A 12,091-nucleotide genomic window follows, 5' to 3' on the forward strand; every position below is an offset into this window, starting at 1 on the left:
AGCCGGGCCACAAGGCAGCCCCTCCGCCACGGCTGAACGACTTCTCACGCTAGCCCCGCGCCACCTCGGGGGAACTCTAGGCACACACTTGGGAGTTAGAATCGAGATCTCCAAATGCATTTTTAAAAAGTGCTAATAACATGCTAGCACCTGTCTGAAAGCTGCTTCTCCTTCTTCTAAGATTGGAGGGGAGGAATCAATAAGATTGAAGGGGGAGGAAAAGGCATCTTAAGGGGAAAAAATCAACAACCAATAGAATCATCTGGGATAGAAAAACATTCTCAGGTGCGTCTTTAGCCAAAGGACCCTCCAGAGAAAGAAAAGCATCTTGTCTGAACGCCTTGCAGAATGGCTCACGTACAGCTGCTCACTGCCAAACCCGGCCAACGGCCACTGCCCAGGCGCAGCGTGAATGCCCTGCATCTGTGTTCCTTACCTGCAGCGTCGTGCTCTGGTCTGAGAAGGGAGAACTGAAGAAGGTAGTAACGATACTCATGACAATTTCAGTAACGTACTTCTCCAAAATTGAGTCTGCGTGCTTCCTGTCACTGGTGTTGTTACAGGCCTGCAAGGCAATTGAATGTTCCAGACATGACACCAAAACCTGCAGGTCAGTTGTACGACTAAGACATCTGTGAGCACTCCTGCTGATTACCCCCTTAACAAACGAAAGGTAAAGGCTTGCAGGTCAATATTTCTCCCTCTCAGAAGTTACAATAATTATAATAGCAGCAACAACAAATCATGCAGAAGGAGAAGCCGATCAACTCGGATATCACATGTAGACGCACAAAACATTAAAACCGGGATGGGACCTACAGGACTATTGTTTCCAAATTCCTAGCCATGTGTGGCAAATCTAAAACCTTAAAAGGCAGCAAAAGGCATAGCAACTACACTTGTCTATACTCTCCCCTAAAAGTAAACTATCCTCCTGGTTAAGCCGTTCATCTGTTGTAGGCCATGGTTTCCTAATTCATACAATCAAGAGAATCAAATACACCAGTGAGGTCCATTGTGCATGATATTCTCTAAATCTACAACACTCTCTCATTCAATAAAAATGTTAATAGAGAGTTGTCAAATCCCTATGTTGTACAGTGGAACTGATGTAACATTGTGTGTCAAGTATACTTCAATTTTTAAAAGTTAGTGACACGCAATGCTGTTGATAGTGAGCTGTGAGTCAGGGTCATGGACTCTAAGTTTTGTTTTGGTTTTTTCTTCTTAAAGATTTTTTATTTATTTGACAGAGATACAGCGAGAGAGGGAACATAAGCAGGCAGAGTGGGAGAGGGAGAAGCAGGCTTCCCTCTGAGCAGGGAGCCTGATATGGCGCTCGATCCCAGGACCCTGGGATCATGACCTGAGCCGAAGGCAGACGCTTAACGACTGAGCCACCCAGGCGCCCCCATGGACTCTAAGTTTTGGGGTGAGGAGAGACTTCAGATTTTACTTGCATTCTATTTAATTTTGCGCTAAAATAAGACTAGACATTTAGAGGGAAAGGTTTAGAAAATACTTTTTTAAAAATCAAGTTTTTATTACCAAATTCATTAGTCCTACAGTTTGAGACATTAACATTGCTTATCATAAAAATTTATGAAGGGCAAAAAAGAATCAAGTTTTATTAACTAACCACCATGTTCTAAGCTTAATGCCGAGCAGTTTGTAGACAAATTCAAAGAATGAAATTAGCAACTGATTTTACATTTCTGAATAATGTAATGTAAAGGTAAGCAAAGTTAAGGGTTGGTGGCTGCTTTTATAAATAAAGTTTTATTGGAATGCAGCCATGCCCACATGATTACATATTGTCATGGCTGCTTTCAAACTACCAGGGCAGAGTTGAATAGTTGTGATAGAGACCAGATGGCCCACAAAGCTGAACAAAGTTAATATCTGGTCCTTTACAGAAAACTTTGCTTAGCCCCCATTAAAAAAGAAAACACAAAACAAAGCAGGGATGCCTGGGTGGCTCGGTCAGTTAAGCCTCTGACTCTTGATCTCAGCTTATGTCATGAGTTCAAGTCCCACACTGGGCTCCACACTGGGTGTAGAGCCTACTTAAAAAAAATAAGACAAAATAAAATAAAAATAAAACAGGCCTTCCATCCCAATCTCTAAAAAAAACCTAGATTTATGGGATTAAAAGACTAGGAGGAATTTGAGATTTAAAAAACATATATATGTCTGTGATACCAATACCTGAGTATTATTAAATAAACTAGATTAGGAAGAAAAGAAGTTCTTGTAGGTTCCTTGTCTTACACTGGTGACTGTACCATCAAGCAGAAATTATCACAGTCTAGGACTCTACAATTCACGTTTCTTTTTAACATGACATTTCCAAAATTAAGATTCATTTTACAATTATTCTCTCTCGGTTACTGGCACCCCTCCCCCAAATCCACCACCACAAAACTCCTCGCGGATCTATGGTGTGCCCTGTTAGGTGGTAAGTCTTGCAGCCTTAGGATCAATGGTAAGCTTGGAGCAAAACTGAATCAAGAGTATGAAGCCCAGCCCAACGGCTGGGTTAGGAAAGCAGATGCAAACACCAGACTGAAGGAGAGAAATGCTTAAGCTCAGGAAGGTGTCCTTCAAGGAGAAATACCATCAAGGAAAAGAAAACTTTTAAATGTGATTTTAATATGTCTCAGATTATTATTCACAGATCAATCCATAAAGGATGAAATGAAAAACAGAAATAATCCATCTTCCCTGACACATGATTATACTAAAATCTATTCTCATCTGGGAGTAAAAGGTAAAAAGAAATGAGACACATGCGAGGATAAGAGCCATATTTGCCTCCCTGTGCCACACATTAACAAGTTGAAATTATGCAGATATTTCCCTTATGCCTGCATAAAGATGTCCAGACACACACGTACATACACACTTCCACTCGACCGCTCGGTTCCAGAAAGCCTTACCCTGCAGATGTCCACAAGGAAATTCTCAAACAATTTCCACATATGATTGCTGGTGTAAATCTCCTTCATTTCCACCTCAGTATCCACATAGCAGTGATTGAGGAAGTTAATGTACGCAATTTTAACCTGAGGACAGAAACAGACTTTTCTGAAAAACCGATTTGGTATACATGGAATAAGAGAAATGAAAATCAAAACTATGTCAGAACATGATCTTCACCTATCAGATGAATGAGTCCAAAAGTCTGAGAAAGTGCTGTGTGGACAAGCTGTGAGAAAAATGCAATCTTGTCTCTTCCTCCTTCATTAGAATCACCAGTTACTATTGTCTCATTATATTCGCATAAGCCAGTTGCACAGCCATGCAGGGCAATTACAGTACATCCATACAATAAAATTTTTATATAACTATAAAAAAGGAATGTGCAATCTCTTTATGGACTGATGTGAGAAGAGGAAAAGTATACCCAGGATGTCACCTTTTGTGTTTAAAAAAAAAAAAAAAGAGGCAGTGGGGGAATGAAGAATATTTACATTTGTTTATATGCAGAATTCTAGACAATGTACAAGAACATAATAAATGATTTTTTGTGGAGTGGGAGGGGACAGATTAGGAGGTTTTTCGTAGTTTACTCCTTTATAGTCTTTGCTATTTGAACTTTTCAAAATGTATTAACTTTTCAAAAAAATCATCTGAAAACATAATAGTATATATATGTGATACATACTACATATGCTATAAATATATGTATATTTAGTTAAGATATAAATAGTATGTATTTTAAAAATACAAAGGCAAACTACATTCCAAATGACCCACTGTTTTTGTTGTTGTTTTTGTTACTAGCCAACATATCTGAACAAGAAAACGGGCAGCTTGGAAGGAATCATTTCCAAAATCTTACAGGTATTTACTATGGGTGGTGGAGTTAGAGATTATTTTGATTTGCCTACTGCTTGCCTGTAGTTCCTCAGTATTTTATAATTGTCATTCATTATTTTTACAATGCAAATTCTCATTTTAAAGAATAAACTTGCAGAACAGGTCTTACGTGCACATGAACCTTATCTCAACCCATTCAATCTCAGTTTTCGGACATTCATTCAAAGGGAATTCAAAAACCCTCTTTGCTCAACAGGCTGAATTATTAGTTTCCAAGAACAAGGCATAGAAGCAGATTTCCAAGGTTCTCAAGGAGAGAGCAGGAAAGACTAACACCGCCACCAGCCACCCCCCTCGCCCCCCGCCGACGATCTTCATGCACAAAATCGGCATTTGAGAAAATGTTTCCACCAACTGAGATCTCACTGTGAAATGAGCTGCAGGTCTCAGCACCGTGAGGTCTCGTGTGGGCTGGCCACAGCTCCACACGCCACGTGCAGAGGCATGAGAAAGGCTCGCTCACCTCGGGGATGCAGTCCTCGTGGGTCACGACGCGGACAATGTCATCCAGTGGGAGCAGAGAGTTGCACTTTATCTCTGTGTAGACGTTCTTGCCCTCGGTGCACACGGCCAAGAGCTCCACCAGGTGGATGTGGTACATGAGAGGGCTGTTCTCGTCCATCCGGTCCCGCTCTGACCTCATCATCTGGATCAGGGTCTGGAAAGAGGCTCTGTCGTTGTAGAACACGAGGACGTCCTCTCCCGAATTAACCAGCTATACAAAGAACAGGGCTTGTTTATATTACAAGCTTGCGGAGGTGGGGACACCATTTAAAAAATATCCACTCGCAGAGAAAGAGAGATGTTTTGTCAGCATTTGCTTTCCCAAACCAGTCTCAGCTATATTACTAAATTCATCTAAATTTCATTCATTTCTATTAATCAACAACTGAAAATCTTCAGCAGAATTTTAATCGACAGATACAGGGGTATCTCAGTGGCCTTAATAAACTATCAAGGGAAGAGAAAGTCTGCAGACCAACATTCATGTATCCAGTGGAAATGTAGATTGCAAGCTTGCACTTGGATTTCCAAACCTAATATGTAGGCTATGATTTTTCTTTTTAAAAATGTTTCCATTTTTTTATGCTTGAAAAGTTGTATCCCTCTTACAACTCTTTCACATACTGCCTTCTCTCTTCAAAATTACCAATTATCTACTTCTCACTAAGATACACCTTCCTTTCAATACTCGTCAAAAAATCAAGGCATTCCTACTTATAACTTGTCTCCAGGACAGTGTGGGACTTCTCATAAATCTACTTAAGAGTAAATCAGTTTTAGCACTACAAGAAATACAGAAGAGCCAAAAAGGGATGGCACGGAAGTCAAAATAAATATAGTCAATAATATTTGCATAATAACAGCTCACCTTTATAAGCTCTAATTAGGTGCCAGATACCATGATAAACCCCTCACGAGGATTACCTAACCTCATTGTGCCTCAGTTATGATTGTAAAATTGAGGACAAAGATGATACCTAACTCATGATGCTGTGTCATGTAGATTAAATAAATGATTATGTGTAAATTGCTTAGAACCGTGACTAGGGTATGGCAGGCTTCCGATAAATTTTAGCTATTATTGTCACCATTATTTCGCTGAGTTGGCATGTCAGCTTCTCAGCGGAATACCACGGCGCCTTCATTTTATAGGAAGGCACGCTGAGGGTTGGGGAAGTCATCAGGTCACACTGCCTGTAAAGTAGCGTAGCCTACATTCACAGCCCAGGAAGTCAATTCTTTTAATTACACGACACTACTTTCCACTGGAATCCTATGTTTTTTATTAGATGGGATTATAAATCCAAGTGTTAGGTGGATTTACTTGAGGTTTCATTTTTTCAACAGATGGAAAGATTCAACTGAGTAGATCTGAATCACAGGTGTGGGAGAGGGCCTTCCTGGTCAGACAGCATCCCATGGGGCACTGACTTCCCACAGAGAACCCAGTGGGCCTTTGCCCCAGTTCCCCTGACCAGCTTCTTCCCATGAATCAGCAAGCAACAATTTTTCTAGCTAGTTAAGTGAATAATTAAGGAAAAGGTCATATAATCCACAGGAATGTAGGCTGTTCTGGCTCACTAGTTTCTATCTACACTTAATCTCTATTCATTGTAATCTGGGGTCAATATTCCTATTTTTTCCCCCTCTCAGAAGAATCTGAGCCAAACTGCCTTAAAATAAATAGATTCACTGCTATGAAAAATCTGATCAGACTCTCACCTATATATACAATTTAAGCTCACAAACACACTCTCTCTCACACAAGCCACAATACGTTTTGTTTGTTTATGTGGCTCCAGGAGAAGGTGTCAGTTCGTACAGTTAGCAATAATTTAAAAATTTGTATGGAACACGAGATGAAGGTATATAGAAATAAACAGCTGTCACCTCAGCCATGACCATGTCTTGGCACTTTTTGATGAATTTCCCTTCTGCCTTGACGATCGTCTGTAAGAATTTTATGTACTGGACGTTTCGACCGTGAGTCTCAATGCAGTGAACAAAGTGCTGGACAACCCGCTCATTGATCTCACTGCAGAGCTGGAAATTGTTCATGAAGATGTGCTGCATGGTGACCGCCTCCAGGATCTGGCACAAGAGTGAGGGCAGGAGCACAGGGAAACGGTCAAAAGGCGGCTAGAGCAGAGTACAACGCGAGAAAGAGAGTCTACCAAAGCACACAGAAAGAAGCATTTAAACCCACGAAGAGCCCTTTCTCCTCTCTCGCTTCTGTACTGCCTTCTTTTTCAATCATGATAAACACACGGGAAGGGAAACAAATCACTAGACTTCAGCTCAATGAACTACACAGGAAACCCCAGCACCCAGATCAAGAAACGAAATGCCTCACCACCCAAATTAACTCGTTTTGATTTCTGCAACCACAGATTCCTTTTGCCCACTGTTGAGCCTCACGTACGCTCTCCTGTCTGGTTTCTTTTGCTCAATAGTACATTTGCGGTGCTGTCAACTTGTTGTTGCGTGTATCAGTACTTTGTTCGCGGTCACTGCTATGTATGTTTCATGGCACGAATAAACCACAATGTGCTTATCTATTCTACTGCTGATGGGCGTTTGGGGGTGTATCTGGTTTTAATGGCAAGTAGTAACACTAGTCTTAGCACAAATAGTGCTGCTCTGAGCATTTCTGAACGTGTCTTCTGCTAAACTTTATTATACTTGCATTTCTGTTGGGTTTACACCCAAGAGTGGAATTGCTGTGTTGCAAAGTATAAACATTTGGCTTGAGAAAGTACTTGCCAACAGCTTTCAAAAGATGTTAACAACTTCCATTCTACACTAGAGCTTTTCCATACCCTTGCCGATTTACAGTGTTGTTGGTCTCTTTGGTTTTAGTCATACTTTGTTGTGCAAATCTTACTTAATTTATACTTCTTTGATGATCACCTTGTCCCATTTACTGGCTGCCTGGATTTCTTCTATGGATGATTTCATTTTAATTTTTTTTTTTTTTGGCCCATTTTTAAAAGTGGGTTGTCCTTTTCCTTACTGACTTTTTTGAGTTGGTTATATATTCTGGATAGGAGTTCTTTATTGGACACATGCATTGCAAATGTCCTCTCCTTCTCTCTGGTTTGCTTCTGGGTGATCTTAATGATGTCATTTAGTGAATAGAAGTTTTTAAAGAAGTCTGGTTTATTGATATTTTCCTTTATAATTAGTCCTGTTTGTATACTGTGTAAGAAAACTTTGCTTTCCACTAGGTCATTAAGATATTTTCATGTTATCTTCTAGAAGATTTATTTTCTATTTTTTACCCAGAGTTATTAAGTGATTAAGTTCTATGTTTAGTGTGAGGTAGGAGGCTTTGAACTTTTTATCTTTTGTCTTTTCTTTCCCTGTACATAACAAAGAGGGAGTATTACCCCTCAGCCTATCAACCCTTCTCCTCCAAAGCTCTAGTGGACTAATGAATGTGTGAGTGTGCGTGTATTTACAAGGATGTCCTTTGTAGAATTATTTACAAAGCCAACAATTAGACATTGCCTAGATGTCTACTAATATGAGAATGGTTTTTAAAAAGTTAGAGCCATACTATGGAACACCATGTAGCCATCACAAATTCTCATCAAAAGAGCAAAAAATTTATACATCTGTGACTTGCAAAGACAGCCATCATGTATTAAGTGAAAAAAGCATAATGTGGGGCTCCTGAGTGGCATAGTGGTTAAGCGTCTGCCTTTGGCTCAGGGCGTGATCCCAGCGTTGTGGGATCAAGCCCCACATCAGGCTCCTCCACTGGGAGCCTGCTTCTTCCTCTCCCACTCCCCCTGCTTGTGTTCCCTCTCTCGCTGGCTGTCTCTATCTCTGTCAAATAAATAAATAAAATCTTAAAAAAAAATAAAAGCATAATATAAAATAAAGTGTAGAGTGTGTCACCATTTTTCTTTAAAAAAAATACAGAATACATACTTTCAAAACATATCTGACAAACTAAAATATAACACAGTTATGTTTTATACGAATATATATTTGTATGTATCTAATGTATTATATATTATATTATGTACACAGAAAACTTTACGCATGACCTCAGGAGGATGTGGCTGGAGAGTGAGAATGAGCAACTCTCTAGGGCTAAAATATGATGTAATAAAGAATGTTAAGAAAAAATATAAATACATCTTACCTTGCCCTACTACCTCCTCCCTTTCCCTGCCTTCTCCTCTAAAATGATGGGGAGTATTTACGTCCTCCTGAAAGTTGGTCCTAATGTTCCCCTTGGAATGAATGTTGCATGATAAGTCCCCGTGGTCACAACAGCAAAAGAACAAGCTGTTCCTCTTACTGCTTCATGTCCTCCCCTCACAGAGTTCCAGATAGGCCTGAAGTCTTACCCCTGGGTTGAGAAACAGGTTTATATGCTTGTGTAGCAAGGCTTGATTCTGCTGGTTGCCTGCACAGAAATTCTGCAGGAATTCATGAGCCAGCCTCATTATCTCCTGCATCTTGGTATCTTCAGCCTGTGTGGGTGGAGGTAGATGAAAAATAGGTTGAAACCAGAGCTATGCTGTGGACAAGAGAAGGTCAGCAGGTGACAGCACCTATCTCTAGGGCAGGAGACCCAGTCCTATGACACGTCCATCACCTGCCTAGTGGGGTTCTGGAGGTGCTTGCTGAGGGCCTGTCGTGTGAAAATACTGGGGTGCTATATTGCTGACACTGCAAAGAAGTCAGTAAGTTATTCAATTGTCTTATATTCTCTTCCACTAGCTGTGGGCAGATACAAAAAGAATTATTCAGGAAAAATGCAATACAGAGTAGAAGCTGAGAGGAAGCCTCTGGATTCCCCTTTCTACCAATGCCCCAAATTTCTGAACCCCCCATTTCTGAGAACAGAGTGACAGCAGAGCAGAGGCTGACTGCATCACTGGTGCTGAGCCCACACCGCCCCAGCTCTCGGGCTCACCCTTTTTAATCTGCCTAACATATGTATACATTAGCTTTTGGCAGGAGATAACATGTTAGAGTAGAAATCTCTATTTTTTTTATTTTTATTTTTTAATAAATTTTTGTATTATATTATGTTAGTCACCATACAGTACATCCCTAGTTTTTAATGTAAAGTTCCATAATTCATTACTTGCGTATAATACCCAGTGCACCATGCAATACGTGCCCTTCTTAATACCCATCACCAGCCTATCCCATTCCTCCACCCCCCTCCCCTCTGAAGCCCTCAGTTTGTTTCCCAGAGTCCACAGTCTCTCATGCTTCATTCCCCCTTCTGTTTACCCCCCCTTTCTTCTTCCCTTTCTTCTCCTACCGATCTTCCTACTTCTTATGTTCCATAAATGAGTGATCTCTTTAGATTATAAATTTGGACAAATATACCTGCTGCAATCCTTTCCTTGTCACCTCAGCCTCAGCATTTAACCCAAGAGTTAGTTTTCCCATCTGCAAAATGGGAATAATACCTGCCCCAGGCATTGCACACAGCTGGTTATGTGACTCTCATTTCCTACAGTAAAAACACATACTGAGTGTTTGTAAAGTGTTAGATGCCCCATGAGAAGACAGTTGATTAAACCCTACTGCCATTTTATCCAATTCTAAACAAACAAACCTTTAACACAGTAAAAAGGAAAGGAGAATGATATGGAAACATCCCTCCTATTCGTTTAGCCCCCGGTAACCTCCCTAAGTCTTCTCACTTATATCACCTCTTTTCCGAGGCCAGAGAGCCTAGCAGTTAGGAAGCCAGGCCCCGAAACCTGACTGCTTAGTTCTTATGCCAGATCTACCACTCAGTAGCTGTGTGACGTCAGGCAAGTTATTTAACAGTGCAGGGCCTCCGTCTCCTCATCTGCAAAATGGAGGTAATGCACACTTCATATGGTTGTCATGAAGATTAAGTGACAAAATCCATGTCCAGTGCTTAGATAGTTATCACATAATCAACGTTAGCTACTGGCTCTGGTCTAGACCAAGGGTCAGACAGATACTTTAGGCTTTGTGGGTCAAAAAGCAAAAGAGAGGGGGCGCCTGGGTGGCTCAGCCGTTAAGCATCTGCCTTCGGCTCAGGTCATGATCTCAGGGTCCCGGGATTGAACCCCGCATTGGGCTCCCTGCTAGGCGGGAAGCCTGCTTCTTCCTCTCCCACTCCCCCTGCTTGTGTTCCCTCTCTCACTGGCTGGCTGTCTCTCTGTCAAATAAATAAATAAAATCTTAAAAAAAAAAGAAAAGCAAAAGAGAGGACATTATGCAGGTACCACTAAGAATGTAACTATTTAAAAATGGAACAATCATTCTTAGCTAATATGCTAATAAAAACAGGTGGTAGGCTGGATTTGGTTCATGTCTGCAGTTTGCTCACCCTGGTCTAGATAATAATCCTGGGAGAAAACAGGACACATCTGTCAGAACAGCTAACAGAAGGAATCTGGGCTACCAGCCTTAACAATCAAACACGGGTGATGTTAAGAGTACACTAATAGCAAATTTCCATACAACAGAGTATTACATTTGTCTCCCATTAACAGAGAAAGTGGCATGCCTTCCAGTTCTAAGAAATCAGAGGCCTTGGGACAGAGAGACACTGCTGGGTGACAACGGTAATCTCAAACAGTTCTGCACTCCTTCACTTCTTCAGCTAAAAGAATCTGCTGGGCTCATAGAAACTAATGACTTTATCGTTTGAAATGGGTTTTTATAAGATACATCAGCTTTAAAGACGTCACATGGGGCGCCTGGGTGGCTCTGTCATTAAGCATCTGCCTTTGGCTCAGGGCGTGATCCCCACATTCTGGGATTGAGCCCCACATCAGGCTCCTCTGCTGGGAGCCTACTTCTTCCTCTCCCACTCCCTCTGCTTGTGCTCCCTTTCTCGCTGGCTGTCTCTCTCTCTGTCAAATAAATAAGTAAAATCTTTAAAAAAAAATAAAAAAATAAAAAATAAAGACATCACATAACAAGAGAGTATCTGTAGGAATTCCTCCACTGTTCTCCCACACTGGGACATCTACACTCATTCAGTAACAGACACACACACACACACACACACACACACACACACACACACACACACACGCTCTGCCACCAAGTCCAACTACATCAGGTTCCCTATTTGTTACGTTAATACTACTCCACGAAGGCATGTCTTTGTTTAAGGAAACTGGTGATATTATGAGGCAGAAGTAAGGCCAGCAAACTGCCTCCTCACATTCTTTGCACATAGCAAGGTAAATCAGCTTGCTGGTTCTAGCCTAAATGTCAGCCAAGTTTGGATGACATGCACAATTATATTCATTTCAAGTTAGTTAAGTTCCTGGCCTATTAGAGGGATTAAGCTTATACTTTATTTGCAGCTACTGAAAGGCTTGATGAGCCGGAATCCCATGGTCCCCACGACTGTGGTGGTGGCCTCTGCCGAGAACTTCCCTGAGCACAGGGCAGCAGGTACGGCACACAAGACCCGGGCTCCACACTGGGCAGAGCTGGCTCTGCTAGTGGTGCTGGGCCGTGTAGGCAAGGTATTGAACCTCTGGCACCAGCCCTCTCATCTAAAGAGGGGCTACTAAAAGTACGACCTGTCTCATGTGCTGTCTTAGGGATGAAATGAGCTAGTGCATGAAAATGACTGAGTGCAGTGCCTGGCCCCCGGCAAGCATGAGTGGTAAGCCTTCTTCAGGCAACTCGTCACCAGCAAGTTTCTCCGGCAGTCACTGGGAAACTCAAGACA

The 12,091-nt window shown here is 41.4% G+C and overlaps 1 protein-coding gene across 5 annotated transcripts in view; it reads right to left on the reverse strand.

The window, feature by feature from the left end:
- ITPR1 (inositol 1,4,5-trisphosphate receptor type 1) overlaps positions 1–12,091 on the reverse strand; it is a 321,669-nt gene that overhangs the window by 138,512 nt on the left and 171,066 nt on the right. For all 5 annotated transcript variants that reach the window (XM_045808124.2, XM_087866841.1, XM_087866840.1 and 2 more), the window contains 5 exons: positions 8,748–8,873; positions 6,277–6,477; positions 4,346–4,597; positions 2,940–3,065; positions 437–565 (listed from right to left, as the gene is read on the reverse strand). In XM_045808124.2, the coding sequence (XP_045664080.1) occupies positions 437–565; positions 2,940–3,065; positions 4,346–4,597; positions 6,277–6,477; positions 8,748–8,873 (834 nt within the window). The remainder of the gene's footprint in view (positions 1–436; positions 566–2,939; positions 3,066–4,345; positions 4,598–6,276; positions 6,478–8,747; positions 8,874–12,091) is intronic.

This window comes from Ursus americanus, chromosome 14 (genome assembly GCF_024610735.1).
Source record: "Ursus americanus isolate L20-20 chromosome 14, mUrsAme1.1.p, whole genome shotgun sequence".
Taxonomy (NCBI): domain Eukaryota; kingdom Metazoa; phylum Chordata; class Mammalia; order Carnivora; family Ursidae; genus Ursus; species Ursus americanus.